Source organism: Mobula hypostoma, chromosome 5 (assembly GCF_963921235.1).
Source record: "Mobula hypostoma chromosome 5, sMobHyp1.1, whole genome shotgun sequence".
In the NCBI taxonomy this organism is placed as follows: domain Eukaryota; kingdom Metazoa; phylum Chordata; class Chondrichthyes; order Myliobatiformes; family Myliobatidae; genus Mobula; species Mobula hypostoma.
In genome coordinates, this window is record NC_086101.1 from 30,175,365 (window position 1) to 30,193,762 (window position 18,398).

The 18,398-nt window shown below is 43.5% G+C and overlaps 1 protein-coding gene across 2 annotated transcripts in view; it reads left to right on the forward strand.

Annotated features, from left to right (window-relative positions):
- LOC134346719 (major histocompatibility complex class I-related gene protein-like) overlaps positions 1-18,398 on the forward strand; it is an 87,976-nt gene that overhangs the window by 39,537 nt on the left and 30,041 nt on the right. For both annotated transcript variants that reach the window (XM_063048281.1, XM_063048280.1), the window contains exon 4: positions 17,435-17,701. In XM_063048281.1, the coding sequence (XP_062904351.1) occupies positions 17,435-17,701 (267 nt within the window). The remainder of the gene's footprint in view (positions 1-17,434; positions 17,702-18,398) is intronic.

The window sequence follows — 18,398 nt, forward strand, 5'->3', positions numbered from 1 at the left end:
GAAAAACTGGATCACCTGGAGGAAACCCCGAAAGTGGGTGTAAACTCCATATGAAAAGCAAAGGATGTTGTCCTTCATGAACTGTGGATTCCCTTGATGGTAGATGAAAGAACAGCTGATGACATTGTATCTAGGTTTTGCTATTCCATTATAACTGCATCTCCTCTTTGGCATAGCGACCATAGGCTTGCCCTGGAACTCACCTACAACCCCTCCAGCCTTCTCTTTCAACACTTCCTGTCATATTCAACAGGATTCTACCACTAAACTTTTTTTTTCTCATTTCGTTCCATTCCCCATTCAGTCTTTTGCAGTGGTTATTCCATGTGCAAGTCTGTGGTCTGCTCTGTTGACCCCACCACCCACTCAACTCATCAGAACACATGCAGCACATCATTTTATATCTTTCCTTCCCACTGACAATGGACAGAGGCAGGAGGGATTAATGCACTTCCAGTCATGTACTGGAACATAAAATGAAGAACCCTACACCACAGTACCAACCCTTTGACTCACAATGTTGTACCGACATTTTAATCTACTCTAAGATCAATCTATCTCATCCCTCCCACATAGCTGTCCATTTTCTATCATCCATGTAGCTACCTAAGAAATTCTAATTATAACTAATGTGTCTGCCTCTACCACCATGCACTCACTACTCACACATTTTTTTTAAAAATAATTCACTGACATCCCTCCTGTACATTCCTCCAGTTGCCTTAAAATGATGCCCCCTTATAGCCATTTCCACCCTGGGATAAAGAAACCTTGCATATTCATTCGATGTACACCTCTCTCATCCTCTTGTATACCTCTAACCAGTTGCCTCTCATCCAGCTTTGTTCCAAGAGAAAAACCCTAGCTCACTCAAACTATCCCTATAAGACAAGTGCTCTAATCCTGGCAGAGTCCTGGTGAATCTTCCTAAAGCTTACACATCCTTCGTATAATGAGATGACCAGAAATGAACAGAAAAATCCAAGTATGGTCTCATAATCAGGGTTTTATAGAACTGCAAAATTACTTCAAGGCTCTTGAATTTATTCCCCTCACTGATGAATCCCAATGCATGGTACACCTTTTTACCCTATCAAATTTTGTGGGTACTTTGAGGGATCAATAGGCAAGGACCCCAAGTTTCCTTCACTTTTCCGCACTGGCAAACATGTTGCGAACTGTGTTTGCCTCCAAATTTGAATTTCCAAAATGAATCAATTTGCATTATTCTGGGTTGAACTCCATCTGCAACTCTGAACCCAGCTCTGCATCCTGTTTATGTCCCATTATAACATGCATTACTATCCACAACTCCACCAAACTCTGGGTCATCTGCAAATCTGCTAACCAAACCTTTCACTTCATCTAAGTCACTTATAATAATCACGAAGAGCAGGGGTGTGGCAAGACATCTCTGAATCCACACAGACGCATTTTACAGGATCCAAGGCCTCCTGAATTTCTGAATGACTTTTCTGCAGCCTTATCCAATGTATTAGTACATTCTATACACACCACTTCTGCTATATTACTTTTGTCAATGCTTTGTCGTATCCTCAATGAATTCAATAAGACAATAAGATATAGGAGCAGAATAAGGTCATTTAGCCCATCGAGTTTGCTCCACTATTCTGTCGTGGCTGATCCCAGATCCTATTCAACCCCATACACCTGCCTTCTCACCATATCCTTTGATGCCCCGACTGATCAGGAAATAATTAACTTCTGCCTTAAATATATAGCCACGGACTTGGCCTCTACCACAGTGGAGACAGAGCATTTTTGCAGATTCACTGCTCTCTGGCTAAAAACCTTCCTCCTTAACTCTGCTCAAAACATTTCCCATCAATTTGAGGCTGTGTTCTCTAGTTCTAGATGCCCCCACCATTGGAAATATCCTCTCTACATCCATCCTATCTAATCTTTTCAACATTCGGTAGGTTGCAATGAGATCCCCATGCATTCTTCTAAATTCCAGTGAGTACAGATCTAAAGCTGCCATATGCTCCTCAAATGTTAACCTGTTCATTCTGTGAATCATCTTTGTTTACCTCCTTTGGTCTCTCTCCAATGACAACACATCCTTTCTGAGATATGGGGACCAAAACTGTTGACAGGAATCCAAATGCAGCCTGACCAGTGTCTTAAGGCTCAGCATTATCTCCTTGTTTTCATATTCTATTCCCCTTGAAATAAATGCCAACATTACATTTGCCTTCTTTACCAAAGACTCAACCTGTAAGTTAACCTTCTGGGAGTCTTGGATGAGGCTCCCAAGTTCCTCTGCACCTCTGATGTTTGAACATTCTCCCCATTTAGATAATAGTCTGCACTATTGCTCTTTTTACCAAAATACAGTATCATACATCTCCCAACAGTATATTCCATCTGCAACCTTTTTACCCGTTCTTCCAATTTGTCTAATTCCTGTTGCAGTCGCATTGCTTCCTCAGCACTACCTACCCCACCACCTATCTTTGTATCATATGCAGACTTTGCCAAAAAGACATCAATTCCATTATCCAAATCAATGACAAACAATGTGAAAAGTAACAGTCCTGATATAGGTCCCTGAGAAACTCTACTAACACTAGCAGCCAACCAGAAAAATCCCCTTTTATTCCCACTCACCGTCTCCTGTCTGTCAGCCATTCATGCCAGTAACTTTCCTCTAATGCCACAGGATTTTATCATCTTAAGCAGCCTCATGTATGGCATCTTATCAAGTGCCTTCTGAAAATCTAATTAAGTGACATCCACTGCATCTCATTTGACCACTCTGCTTGTTACTTCCTCAAAGAGTCTAACAGATTTGTCAGGCAAGGTTTCCCTTCACAGAAATTATGCTGACTTTGACTTATTTTATCATCAGTCTCCAAGTTCCCTGAAACCTCATCATTGGTAATAGTCTCCAACACTTTCCCAACCACTGAGGTTAGGTTAACTGGCCTATAATTATCTTTCTTTTGCCTTGCTCCATTCTTAGAGTGGAATGACATTTGCAATCTTCCAGCCCTCCAGGGTTATACCAGGATCAAGTGATTCTTGAAAGATCATGAACAATGCATCTGCTATCTCTTCATCAACCTCTTGCAGCTCTCTGGGACGTAGTCCATCTGGTCCAGTTCACTTATCCACCTTAAGACCATTGATTTTGCCTCGCACTTTTTCCTTTGTAACAGCAATGGCACTCACTTCTGCACCCTGGACCATCGGCATACTGCTAGTGTCTTCCACAGTGAAGACAGATGCAAAGTACTCATTAAGTTTGTCTGTCATTTCTTTGTCCCCAATTACTACTTCACTTGCATCATTAACAAAAAAAAATCTGCAAATGCTGGAAATCCAAAGAACACACACATAATGCTGGAGGAAGTCAGCAGGCAGTCAACATCTATGGAATAAAAGTAAGTGCGGTCGACATCTTGGGCCAAGACGCTTCAGCAGTACTGGAAAAAAAAATAGATGAGAAGTAGATGTAAAAGGTGGGGGCGGGGGAGAGGGAAACACAAGCTGATAGGTGAAACTGGGAAGGCAAGTGATGAAGTAAAAAGCTGGGAAGTTGATTGGTGAAAGAGATGCAGGTCTGGAGAAGGAGTCTGATAGGAGGGAACAGAAAGCCATGGAAGAAAGAAAAGTGGGGAGGAGTACCAGAGGGTGTTGATGGGCAGGCAAGGAGGTAAGGTGAGAGAGGGAAATAGATGTTCGTACCATCAGGTTGGAGGCTACCCAAATGGCATATAATGTGTTGTTCCTCCAACCTGAGTGTGGGCTCATCGCGACAGTACGGGAAGCCATGGATTGACATGTTGGAATGGGAAGTGAAATGAAAATATATGGGCACTGAGAAGTCCTGCTTCTTCTGGTGGATGGAGTGTAGGTGCTCTCAGTCTTCATTGGGTCTCACTGATATACAGGAGACCACCCCAGGAACACTGAACACACTATATGATCCCAACAGGCTCGCAGGTGAAGTGTCGTCTCACCTGGAAGGACTGTCTGGGGCCCTGATTGGTAGTGAGGGAGGAGTTGTTGGGGCAGAACTTATCCTTGTTCTGCTTACAAGGATAAGTACTAGGAGGGACGCTAGATGGAGCAGAGCGATGGTGGAGGCAAATTGGTTGTGTCTGATGTCCAGAAAGAAACAGAGTTTTGAGGTGTTCCTGGTGCATAGGGACTGGATATCCATAGTAAAAATAAGATTATGGGGCAACAAACATTCATCCCTCCCCACTGATCTCCCTCCTGGCACTTATCCTTGCAAGCAGAACAAGTGATCATTGCCTCGACATGAAGCTCCCTAATAAGATCTGGGTTATTACACAACAGCCAATCTACAATGGTCTTTCCCGAGTAGGTGCAAGCACAAGATGCTTTAAAAAACCATCTCATAGACATTCAATAGAAGAGTTCCCAGATATCCAGAAATCTGAATCCCTGCCTCCACTCCAACTCTTCAGTCACACATTTATCTGCTATCGCATTCTATTCCTGTCATCATTGATGCATGATACAGGCAACAATGATGAGAATACTACTCTTCAGGTCCTGCTTCTCAGCTTTCTTCCTAACTCCATTTATTCTTTTATCAGGATCTCCTTCCTTATTTCTGCCTATGTCGTGGGAACCAATATGTACCACGACTTCTGCCTACTATCTGACTTCTGGAAAGCTATGCTGACTATCGCTAATCAGAATATGCTTCTCCAGATGCTCATAAATCCTGTATCCAAGAATTTTATCCAAATATCTGCCTACTGCTGAATTAAGATCCATTGGTCTCTAATTCCCAGACTCCCTATCTTGAACAAAGGAATAACATTTGCCATCTTCTAATCTTCTGCTACTGCTCCTGTGGTCACTGAAGGCACAAAAATAATCATCAAAGGCACAGTAATCTCTTCTCTTGGAAGTTTTCATGTTTTACTGTTTTACAACATTGAATCACAGAGGATTTAATTTGCTTTTTTTGACACTGATCAATAGCAAACAGCTCTTTCATTTCAAAGTGAAAATGGATCTATACAAAGTGGTCTAAATTAATTAATTACAAATATAAAACCCAAACTAATTGCCTAAGTATTCACCACCTTTAATATGACACACCAAACCATCACTTGTGCAGTCAATTGGTTTTAGAAGTCACATAATTAATTAGGTGTCCTAGCTATATATCAGGTTGTGTGCAGTCAAGGTGTTTAAATTGATTATAGTAAAAATACACCTGTATCTGGAGGGTCTGCACTTGGAGAACTGTGCTCAGTTCTTGTCACCTCACTACTGGAAGGGTGTGGATGCTATAGAAAGAGTGCAGAGGAGGTTTACAAGGATGTTGCCTGGATTGGAGGGCATACCTTATGCGAGTAGATTGAGTGTACTTGGCCCTTTCTCCTTGTAGTGACGGAGGATGAAAGGTGATTGATAAAGGTGTACAAGATGATGAGGGGCATTGATCGTGTGGCTAGCCAAAGGCTTTTTCCTAGGGTTGAAATGACTAACACGAGGGGGCATAGTTTTAAAGTGTTTGGAAATGGGTACTGAGGGGACGTCAGGGTGAGTTTTTCACACAGAGAGTAGCAGTGCGTGGAATGCAATCTCGGCAGTAGCAGTGGAAGTGGATACAATAGGTTCTATTAACAGCCTCTTGGATATGTACATGGAGCTTAGAAAAATAGAGGGCTATGCTCTAGAGAAATTCTAGGTAATCTCTAAATTAGGTTACATAGCTGGCACAACATTGTGGGCCAAAGGGCCTGTTATGTGTTGTAAATTTCTATGTTCTATGCTCGACTACTGGAGAGTCAGTCTCCTGGCAAACACTGCACCATGAAGACAAAAGAGCTCTCCAAGCAACTCCACAGAAAGGATACTGAAAAGCACAAGTCAGGAGCTTGATTCAAGAAAATTTCCAAATCACTTGGAGTACAGTTAAATCAATCATCAAGAAATGGAAAGAATATAGTACAGCATTAAATATGTCTAGAACAAGCCATCCTCAAAAACTGAGTGAACATGCAAGAGGGGAAAAAGTGGGGAAGGCATCCAAAAGACCTTTGCCAACTCTGGAGTTGTTACAAGCTTCAGTGGCTAAGATGGGAAAGCCTGCGCATGCATCACCAATTGCCCTCAACTGTACCTCACCAGTCACAGCTTTATGGGAGAGTGGCAAAGGAAAAGCCAATGATGAGGGGAAAAACTCACATGAAACCTTGGCTAGAGTTTGCTGGAAGGTATGTGTAATACTCTGAAGTCAGCCAGAAGAAGGTTCTATGGTTTGATGAAAGCAAAATTGAGCTTCTTGGCCATCAGACTAAATACCATGTTTAGCATTGCAAACACCGCACATCACCAGAAACACAGCATCCCTTCTGTGAAGGAAGCTGGTGGCTGCGACATGCTGTGGGGATATTTCACTGCAGCAGGCCCTGCAAAACGCGAAGTTAGAGGGTAAAATGAATACAGGAAAATACAGGGCAATCCTGGAGGAAAACCTGTTGCAGTCTGCAAGAGAACTGCGACTTGGGAAAAGATTTGTTTTTCAGCAAAACAATAAGCCAAAGCTACACAGGAATGGCTTAGAAACAACAAAGTCAATGTCCTGGAGTGGCCAAATCAGTGCAGACCTCAATCCAATTGAAAATTCGTGGCTGGACTTGAAGTGGCTGTTCACTCATGATCTCCATGCAATCTGACAGAGCTTGAGTAGTTTTATTAAGAAGGGTGAGGAAAAATTGCAGTGTCCAGATGTGCAAAGCTGATAGAGACCTATCCATACAGAATCAAAACTGCAATTGGTCCCAAAGGTGCATCTACCAAATACTGACTTGAAAAAGGTAAGTAATTATGCAATCAATTATTTAATGTTTAATAATTGCAATACATTTAGACCAATTTGTTGAAATTTGTTTCACGTTCATGGGAAAGTGTCTTTTCTGTTGATCAGTGTGAAAAAAGTCTAAGTAAATCCATTGTGATTCAATGCTATAAAACAATAAAACAAGAAAACTTCCAAGATGTGTGAATACTTTTTATATGCTCTGTATTATAATTAATGTAACTCAGATTTTTCAATACATTTACCATATTTTATTGTACTGCTGCCATATAGTTATCAAATTTCACAGCATATGCTGATGATATTAATTCTCATTCTGATCTGTTTCTCTGGGGTAAGCATAGAATACCCCTATTAGAGTCATTGCTACTTTCCTCTTGCTTGTTTGCACCTGCACTGAGATTCTCCATTCTACAATTGTCCGTTATATGACCTCTTGCACTGTGACCACAAGGACAATGTAAACTTGTGAGCAGCTGCTTATTTTTGCTTCTGTGCTTGTTGTAGCATTCCAAACTCAATATCCAATGCTCAATTTTAAGGTAGTTTACTTTTTCTGACTGTATCAGAATCGGCCATTCCTACTGAAAGTTATGGACCAGTGACTGACTGACTGACTGCTCAGGTCCTTATAGAGCAGCATGGAACCCTTGGGGAACCGTGATCACAATATGATCCAGTTAACATTGAAATCTGAGAGGGAAAAAATAAAATCCAATGTGTCAGTATTGCAGTGAATAAAGGAAATTACAATGGCATGACAGGGGAACTGGCCAAAGTTGACTGGAAAGGGATATTTGCAGGAAAGACAGCAGGGCAGCAATGACTGGAGTTTCTGTGAAAAATTATGGAAGTGCAAGACAGATATAGTGCAAATAAAAGAAGAAATTTTCAAAGGGGAAGAAGGATATTACCGTGGCTTGCAAGTGAAGTCAGAGCCAAAGTAAAAGCAAAAGAGAGGGCATACAAGGAAGCCAGAGCTTGTGGGAAGGTAAAGGATTGGGGAGTTTTTAAAAACTTGCAGAAGGAAACTAAGAAGGACATTTGGAAGAAAGAGATGAATTATGAGGGAAAGCTGATGACTGATAGTAAAAGAATGTACTAAAAGTTTTTTTAAGTATATAAAGGATAAAAGAGAGTTGAGGGAAGATATAGGATCAATAAAAATGACATTGGAGATATCTTAATGAGAAGTGCAGAGATAGCAGAGGAACTGAATGCGTATTTTGCATCAATCTTCAGTGAAAGACGTCTGGAGTATACTGGACATTCAAGGCGTGTCAGGGAAGTGAAGTTTGTGCATTGAAAATTATGACTAAGAAAGTGCTCAGGAAACTTAATGGGAGGGTGGATAAATCTCCTGGATCTGATAGAATGCTCCCTCGGGTTCTGAAGGAATTAGCTGGAGAGATTGTGGAAGCATTAACGATGATTTTTCAAGTATTGATAGATTCTGGCATTGTACAAGATGACTAGAAAACTGCAAATGTTACTCTGCTATTTAGGAAGGGAGGGAGGCAGCAAAAAGGAAACTATAGACCTGTTAGCCTGACATTAGTGGTTGGGAAGTATTGGAATCGATTGTTAGGGATGAGATTACAGAGTACCTGGAGGATATACTGACATTGGAGAGGGTTGACAGAAGATTCACAATGATTCCAGGAGTAAAAGGGTTACTGTATAAGGAACATCTGGCAACTCTTGGGCTGTATTCCATGGAGTTCAGGAGAATGATGGGGGATCTCATAGAAACATTCCGAATGTTAAAAGGCCTGAACAGATTAGGTATGGCTAAGTTATTTCCTATGATACGAGATTCTAGGACAAGAGGGCACGACTTCAGGATTGAAGGATGTTCTTTTAGAACTGAGATGCAGAGAAATTACTTTAGTCAGAGGTGGTAAATCTGTGAAATTTGTTGCCACAAGCGGCTGTGGAGGCCAAGTCAGTGGGTCTATTTAAGGCAAAGATAGATAGGTTCTTGATTAGTCAGAGCATCAAAGGGTATGGGGTGAAGGCAGAGGAGTGGGGATGACTGGAAGAATTAGATCAGCCCATGATTGAATGGCGGAGCAGACCTGATGGGCCAAATGACCTACCTCTGTTCCTATATCTTACGGTCTTTACAATCCTGGTTCCTTTATCTCTCTTTCTCTCTCCCAAACCCTCTGAATGGGTGACCTCCTCTATAACTTTGTGCAATCAACGGATTAATGCAGGAAGTTAAAGAGATTAGAATAGATTAATGGGAGACTTCGACAGCTTTTTTCCCAAGAGGAAGCTGGCTTCACTCTATCCTGTCATCTCTCCTCTTCCTCTCCTGCAACTGAAAAAATACTATTTTCTTCTTCTCTGTTTTGGTAAAAGCTTTACAGTCTGAAAAGTTAAAACTGTTTCTGATTTCATCAATTCTGCATGATTCAGTAAATTCTTAAGTATTTTCAGATTCCTTGTATAAGATTGAAGCCTGGTTATGGGAACTGAGAGACTTGCTCTACCTGCCGTGCTACAGTGTCACCCCAGTGTGTATCAGTCACTATCCTTTTTTCTAAATATGACATGGTGGAATTGTTTATTTTTCATTTCCTTTGATTTTTTTTTACCTGAAGCATTCAGCCCAGTAAAACAACAGTTAATCACATCTACCTCTCAGTTCCAGAGGCCTGGATTTAAGGATACAAAAGTATAGGAGCAGGTGTCAGCCATTTGGTCATCAAACCTGGCCTGCCAATTAGTGGCTGATCTGCCCAAACCCTTAACTAGGCTTCTTTGCCAGTTTCCTAAGAATCTCAATTCCTCCATCTTTCAGCAATACAACCACATTTGTTTTTCATGTATGAAGAGGCCTAGCTTCCTCAAATGTCCGGCATAGAGAGTGCCTGAGATTGATCACCCTCTGTAAATGGAAATACTTATACATTTTGTTTGTAAATAATCTGTCCCTTAGCTTGGAAAGTTGTTCCATCCTGCCCCCCAACCTAATGAAAATGCTCCCAAGTGAAGTTTGCTTTCCAACCATGCCCTTCATTTAATAACTTGTCACTTATTTACTATAGTCAATTACATGCCCTAGTGAAAGCATTTTATGTGCTGACTGAAGATTTTATGTTCTGCCTGAAATCATGTCTGTTTCGATGATGTGCTATCACTTCCAGTGTATGACAAAGATGAGTTGAGTGAGAAATATAGCCCCCATGGCCACCCTCAGAATCGCTCAGCTCGCTGTCATCTAGGGAAACAGCCCTCGACCCCAGCAAACTGGGTAATTAGTTTGTGTGGATGCTGTGTGATGTACCCCACCCCGCCCAAATAACACCCAATACACCAGATACGATTAAATGATTTACAGTTTATACATATTACTGGAACTATATAATTAAGAGAGAATAAAATATAAAAGGAAAATAAAAGGCGCCACACTTAACAAAGTTCAATCCCTTCGTGCACAAAAAAGTTAGAGCTCAAGACCCTTCTTCTTCCTTCGACCCCTCGGACCACCTTGACCGGCCCCCTGGGACCAACAATGGTGGTTGACCAGACACTCTACACGAGTCCACCTCCGTCTCCTCTTCTCGCCGAATGCCCTCCTTGGGGTCCGACCCCGTTAGTGGACATCACAGCACCTGGCTCATCCTCTGTCCCTCTCTCCCGCCTTCTGCCCCCAAACCCCGCGCATCCACATCTTCCAGATACATCAAAATCATAACAACTATCCCAATTGGTTAATAGCACACTGTCCAGCTAGAGACTTTCTCAGCATTTAACATAACAAAGAAGCATTCCCAAGTACAACATAACAAAGAAGCCATTTTAATTAGCCTACGCAGTAAAAGACGAAACCCCCTTACACTCTCCCCCCACCAAATAAAGTCATGTCCTCATGACTTCTAAATAACTCACCAACCAGTCTTGCAGACACACAACACACACAGACACAGGTACACACAGTGACGGTGCTCCCCAAGCAGTGGACTTTACGCCCGTCCCACGGGCACTACATAGGTCAACCTATCTGGGAGCTTCTTAACCCTCTGAGACCTCCGTACCCCCTCACCTAAACCCAAAAGTCTCAGACTCTACTAGGGGATACCTCGGGCCTGCTTGCCAACTCCTATCTCACTCAGGCCACCATTACAGCTTGGAACCCCCTGTCCCGCGTCCGGGGCCCCGCTTCTTTTTCTTCCTGAACCTGCCGTAACCCAGACTGCCCACGGCTAGCCCTCCCCACTGCACCTGATTCAGTGGGAGAAGGGACAAAGGTCTCTTCCTCAATCACGGGGAAGTTAGCGAAAGGCAGCATGTACCACATGTGCAGCGCATCAGCCTTCGAATCCGTATTCTTCCTCATTCCCTCGATCGGTAGCTGCTGTTTGAGTTTCTCCAAACTGAATCATTTAGCCGGGGCTACCCCTTCAGCCTCCTGCAGTCGAGACGTCAGCTTCAACTCTCGCCACAGCCTCAGCAGTTCTGACTCAGGGCTCTTGGCCATTTCAATCTGGGACGCAGTTACCCCACCAGCTTCTTCCACCCTGACCTGAAAAGCAGCAGTTAAAGGAAGTTCAGCCTCCAGTTTTTTCTTCCTGATGATGTCTTCCAGGTGAACTTTCAGTTTTTCCACTCTTTTCTAGATCGACGTCTTGAGTTTCTGCTGATCCCTTCGAAGGTGGGTCATTGTTTCTTCTTGCTGGATTAATTCATCAGTACATGACCGCAGTGTCGGCTCGGAATTCTGTTGCTCCTTCTCCACGTTGACGAGCGTGAATTGCAAGTCTGCAATGGTCGTCCCACAAACGCAGCACTCAGTCTCTGGCCGGCATTTCTGAGCACACAGTTCAGCAGTGCAAATCTCCTCTCTCCTCTGTGTCTCATTCATGGGGTTTCCATCCCCAGGTCCCCCACCGTCTGTTCCAACACCAGGAAGTTCAACTAGTATGTCGGGTCATTTTTCTCACATTGCACCTGTTATGTACCCCGTAACTGGGTTGCCAAACCAGCAGAAATGGATCACTCAGTTGGAGTCTGGATTACTAGAACTAAGAAAGTGTTATTAAAGAAACAAACAACACAGTACTCTAATCAAAAGGATAATAAATGTAACAGTTCAGCAATGATAAACACACATGTACACAGAATTAGGGTAACAGGATCAATCAAGCTCTACCGTCTAGGGGTAAATGACCAGTTTCAAAGTGACGCAAAGTTCAGTTCAATTGAATTCAGTTCAGTTCGCAGTAATCAGTGCCGTGGGAGATGGACAGTGGGGGGAAGGAGAGAGAGAGCAAAACAAATGAATATTCAAACAGCTTCCACACAGACCTTCGATATTCTTCGCAGTCAGCTTTCGGGCGAGCCCTTTGTGATGTCTTCTGAGGTCACCGACCGTGACCACTCTGTTTCCAGATACGATCGTTTCTCTGCGGTGAACCTGGCACCCAGGCAAGGGTGGACACACACACCAGGCTCCCGCCGATCATGCCTTTTCACCCTGTGCGTCTATGGCTTTGTCCCGCGACCGGCCCTCCAAAACTTCCCACCGACTTATGGGAGGCGCACCGCTTCCAGGGTCTCGTTACCTCATGGTGTCGTGTGTGTCTTGCCTTAGCAAACCTGTCCCTTTTTATCCCCCTGCTGGGGTATCACCTGTCCATCACTTCAAACAGTTCAGGGTTCAAAGGGGAAGCTGATCTTGACAGCTCTCCTTCCGTTAAACTCTCCCGTCCCTTCATTAACATCTCCAAATGCTGCTCCATTGTTTTCCTTATCTCTCTTTCTCCTGAAGACAGGTGGCAGACCAATTGCTGATCCCACTGGTGCCAGCACAGTACAGCTAACATCTTAATTTATGTGTATTCTTGTCACACACCAAACTCCCCCGGCCAAAAACTCCTCCACATTTGACACTTCGCTTCTGTCGCCCGGGCTCAGTCCCTCGCCTCGCCGTATAGTCCCTCCAGGCGAATCCAAGCTCTAGGAGGTCATCCACAGACGCCAAAACTCCACACACCTTCTCTTCCCCCATGGTCTTCCTCATGCCCCGCGGGAAGGATGCAGGAGCTCCGGATATGCCCTTGGGCATCTTTTCGGATCGGAAGAATCCTAGGGAACTAATAACGGCCGTCTTCGGCTCGACAGCCGCACTCCTCGGGATCTGGCAACATCCACTCCTCAGATCCAGAGCATTAAACCACGTCGCATATTCCGCACACAGGCTGCCTCCATCTTCCACGGTGCCAGGCTCCAGCTGCCGCAACCTCTCTCTCACTGAGGTGTCTTTAGCGGTCAACTCCCCTCCTTTGTGGTAGTTTGGGCCATCTACTAAGAGGGTCTCACCCTCAGCTACTTTCCCCAGGCCGTACCACCGCTGGGTCTCGTTTAAATTCGGTACCGGCTCAAGGCTGCTACACACGTCCTCAGAAGCAACTCGCACGCTTGGTGCCCAGACAATGCCCCCATGAACTCCAGGATCATTAACCAATCATCGTCTTCTGGGTAACTACTGGCACTGGTACCCACAATCTCCGGTGCCCTTGCGGTTGTCAAGGGTAAATGCTTCAGACACCGGTTGTAAAACGAACTGTACAACATGTTGACCTGCGCCCCGAGGTACATTGGTACATTGCTGGGAATGTGCTTCCCCAGAGATCCCAAGCTGTTCCCCCACTGGGCCTCCACTAAGTTTCCCGACACCTCTCTAATCAGCTGAACAACTGAAGGCGGGGCTGATCCCCTGAAATGATCCCCCTGGCACTGCAAACAATTTAGCTGCCCTCCTAGCCAGAGAAGATACACTAAAAACTACCCCCCGCCCTTTCAAATAACTGACAGCTGTTACTACGGTGTAAGTAAGTGTAAGTGAACCTGACAGCTCTAACACCGTAAATACGTCACCAGCCCGCCGCCTTAAACTTGCAACCAATCCCAGTCGCTCTCCCTCAACCGAGCACTGCCATTCATCTTACAACTGAGAGATCCGCTCCGCCCACGTCTCGCATGCCTCCGCCCCTTCTGGAGTGGACACTATCCGAAACCTGCCAGAGCTAGAACATTTATTCGCACACACTACCGCCAAATCAGACCACTCTTTCCTCTCTCACCCAACAGCATGGACAGCCCCCCGTTCCACTTCCAACTCGTCAATGCTAGCCTGAACTCGAACATAGACGGCATCCACCACGCATACAGCAATAACCAGCAAATAACCCACAGAGACACACATTACAGATGTAAACAGAGCACCCACACAACATACCAGTAGACTCAATCCCGGAGTAAAAGAGGAAACCCCCTTACAGACGTTGTTTACTTGTTAATTTATTTTTTATTTATTGAGATATAGTGCAGAACAGGTCCTTCCAGACCTTCAAGCCACACCACCCAGCAATCCCCCACCCCCATTTAATCCTAGGCTAATCATGGGACTATTTACAATGACCTATACCTAACCAGTAGATCTTTGGACTGTGGGAGGAAACCGCAGCACCTGGAGCAAACCCATGCAGTTACAAGGAGAATGTACAAACTCCTTATAGGCAGCGGTGAGAATTGAACCCAGGCTGCCTGCACTGCTAACCACTATGCTACCATGCTGGTTGTTGTATGTTTTTCTTAATGTAAGTGAATATGGGAGAAGAATTAAGGACTGATTGGATGATGGAAATGAAAGAGGGAAAATGAGATTAGTGGAATCGATTCTTTATGGTTGCAGTACAAATCATACTAGATCTAGTAGTAGGTAGTGAACCGGGTCAGGTCACAGATCTCTCAGTGGGTGAGCATCTGGGGGACAGTGATCACCGCTCCCTGGCCTTTAGCATTATCATGGAAAAGAATAGAGTCAGAGAGGACAGGAAAATATTTAATTGGGGAAGGGCAAATTCTGAGGTTATAAGGCTAGAACTTGTGGGTGTGAATTGAGATGATATTTTTGCAGGGAATTGTACTATGGACATGTGGTCAACATTTAGAGATCTCTTGCAGGATGTTAGGGATAAATTTGTCCCGGTGAGGAAGATAAAGAATGGTAGGGTGAAGCAACCATGGGTGACAAGTGAGGTGGAAAATCTAGTCAGGTGGAAGAAGGTAGCATATATGAGGTTTAGGAAGCAAGGATCAGATGGGTCTATTGAGGAATATAGGGAAGCAAGAAAGGAGCTTAAGAAGGGGCTGAGAAGAGCAAGAAGGGGGCATGAGAAGGCCCTGGCGAGTAGGGTAAAGGAAAATCCCAAGGCATTCTTCAATTATGTGAAGAGAAAAAGGATGACAGGAGTGAAGGTAGGACTGATTAGAGATAAAGGTGGGAAGATGTGCCTGGAGACTGTGGAAGTGATCGAGGTCCTCAATGAATACTTCTCTTCGGTATCCACCAATGAGAGGGAACTTGATGATGGTGAGGACTATATGAGTGAGGTTGATGTTCCAGAGCATGCTGATATTAAGGGAGAGGAGGTGTTGGAGTTGTTAAAATACATTAGGATGGATAAGTCCCCGGGGCCTGATGGAATATTCCTCAGGCTGCTCCACATGGTGAGGGAAGAGATTGCTGAGCCTCTGGCTAGGGTCTTTATGTCATCGTTGTCCACAGGAATGGTACCAGAGATTTGGAGGGAGGCAAATGTTGTCCCCTTGTTCAAAAAAGGTAGTAGGGATAGTCCGGGTAATTATAGACCAGTGAGCATTATGTCTGTGGTGGGAAAGCTGTTGGAAAAGATTCTTAGAGATAGGATATATGGACATTTAGAGAATCATGGTCTGATCAGGGACAGTCAGCATGGTTTTGTGAAGGGCAGATCGCGTCTAACAAGCCTGAAAGAGTTCTTTGAGGAGGTGACCAGGCATATAGATGAGGGTAGTGCAGTGGATGTGATCTATATGGATTTTAGTAAGGCATATGACAAGGTTCCACGTGGTACGCTTATTCAGAAAGTCAGAAGGCATGGGATCCAGGGAAGTTTGGCCAGGTGGATTCTGAACTGGCTTGCCTGCAGAAGGCAGAGGGTCATGGTGGAGGATTGTGACTACTGGTCTCCCATAAGGATCTGATCTGGGACCTCTACTTTTCATGATTTTTATTAATAACCTGGATGTGGGGGTAGAGGGGTGGGTTGGCAAGTTTGCAGATGACGCAAAGGTTGGTGGTGTTGTAGATAGTGTAGAGGATTGTTGAAGATTGCAGAGAGACATTGATAGGATGCAGAAGTGGGCTGAGGAGTAGCAGAAAGTTGCCTCACAGGTGGATAGGGTAGTTAAGAAAGCTTATGGGGTGTTAGCTTTCATAAGTCGAGGCATAGCATTTAAGAGTCGTGATGTAATGATGCAGCTCTATAAAAAACTGGTTGGGCCAAACTTGGTGTACTGTGTTCAGTTCTGGTCGCCTTAATATAGGAAGGATGTGGAAGCATTGGAAAGGGTACAGAGGAGATTCACCAGGATGCTGTCTGGTTTAGAGAGTATGCATTATGATCAGAGATTAAGGGAGCTAGGGCTTTACTCTTTGGAGAGAAGGAGGATGAGAGGAGACATGATAGAGGTGTACAAGCTAATAAGGGGAATAGATAGAGTGGATAGCCAGCGCCTCTTCCCCAGGGCACCACTGCTCAATACAAGAGGACATGGCTTTAAGGTAAGGGGTGGGAAGTTCAAGGGGGATATTAGAGGAAGATTTTTTTACTCAGAGTGGTTGGTGCATGGAATGCATTGCCTGAGTCAGTGGTGGAGGCAGATACACTAGTGAAGTTTAAGAGACTACTAGACAGGTATATGGAGGAATTTAAGGTGGGGGCTTATATGGGAGGCAGTGTTTGAGGGTCAGCACAACATTGTGGGCCGAAGGGCCTGTGCTGTGCTGTGCTATTCTATGTTCTATGTTCTATAACCAACATTTTGCAGCTGTACATTGATAGGATGCAGACTGTGCTGAGAGGTGGCAGATGGAATTCAAGCTGGAAAGGTGTGAGGCGATATACTTTGAAAGGACAGACGAATGCAGACTACAGGGTTAATGGCAGGATTTTTCACTTGTTAAAGCAACAGAGGAATCTTTGAGTTTTCAACCATAGATCACCCAAATTCACCATGGAATTTGATGGGGTGTATAAGAAGGCATGTAGTGTGCTGGCCTTAATTAGTTGAGAAATTGATTTCAAACAGAGGATATTTACTAGGATGCTGCCTGGATTACAGATCATGTCTTATGAAAAATGTGGCATGAACTTTTCACTTTTGAGCAAGGGAGAATGAAAGCTGTCTTGATAAGATGACAGAGTGGGAAAGCAGCCCCTTTTTCCTGGGGAGGGGGTGTAATAGTTAATATGGGTGCTCATAATTTTAAGATGTTTGGAGGAAAGTATAGTGGGGAGGTCAGTAGTTTTTTTTTACACAGGGAGCAGTGGGTGCGTGGAATGTGTCACTAGATATTGCGGTAGATACAGATACATTTTGGACATTTAAGATTCTCATAGGCATAGAAAGGCAGATGGAAGGCAATATGGGTGGGAACCATTAGATTGATCTTGGATAGATTAAAATATTAACACAAAATTATGGAAAAAAGGGCACATATACTATATACTATTTTTTTCTGTTCTATGTTCTATCATGTAGTTGTTCCTGAGGTCTTTCTTAATGCACAGAAGCGCGATTACTGGTTTCTCCAATGCAGCGTATTTGGGTTTTATCCAACGGCCATCAAAGTGAGCTGGTTCCAGAATGAGAAACATGTCTCTGAGACAAAATCTACTGGAGTATTACCAAATGAAGATGGAACATATCAACTGCGGTCTGTCCTTGATATTGATCCATTTGATGGCAAAAAGTATTACTGCCATGTCAATCATAGTAGCATGCCGGATGGGAAGACAGTCATCTGGGGTAAGGACATTCATATCTGAGCAGATAGAATAAGTTTTAGAACTATTAATAACAGAGTTTATCATTATCATTTCCTATTTCCTTTTTAATCCTCCAGACTGCATCCTGTATTCTAATTCCTTTGAATCTTGTTTATACTAATATATTGAGTAGTCTTCCATGTTGCTGATGAACGAAAGCAAAAACTGTAACAATTTATAATTCCCATCTTCCAATGTTCATCACAGTGTAAATTTCTGTCCTTTGCTTTACACAACATTTAGTTGTACATCAGACATTGGTACCACGAATGCAACTTGTTCCAGTTGTTACTCATCTGAAATTGAAAGAAGTATTATCAAATGTATTGAACCAAGAATGCTGTGAGAATGGAGAGAGAAGCCCTGTCATATTTTGTAATTATTGAGGTTTTAATTAAATGTTAGAAAATAAACTATCTTTAATCAACTGAATTAGCCACCAAAGTGTAATTGATTTATCTATTTATAAGCCCTGGATAAAATGTTCAATTGGATTGTTAAGTGCATAATATTTTTATCACAAATGCTGGGTACGATCATGCCCATCAAGTGGTAATCTGGCTACCTTTTGATATAAAATGCCATTGCCATTAAATACTGCCCCACAGTTGGCCTCTTGCATTAACCATGGTGCAAAACCTTAACTGGACTAAGTGTTTAAAGCAAACAACAGGAAT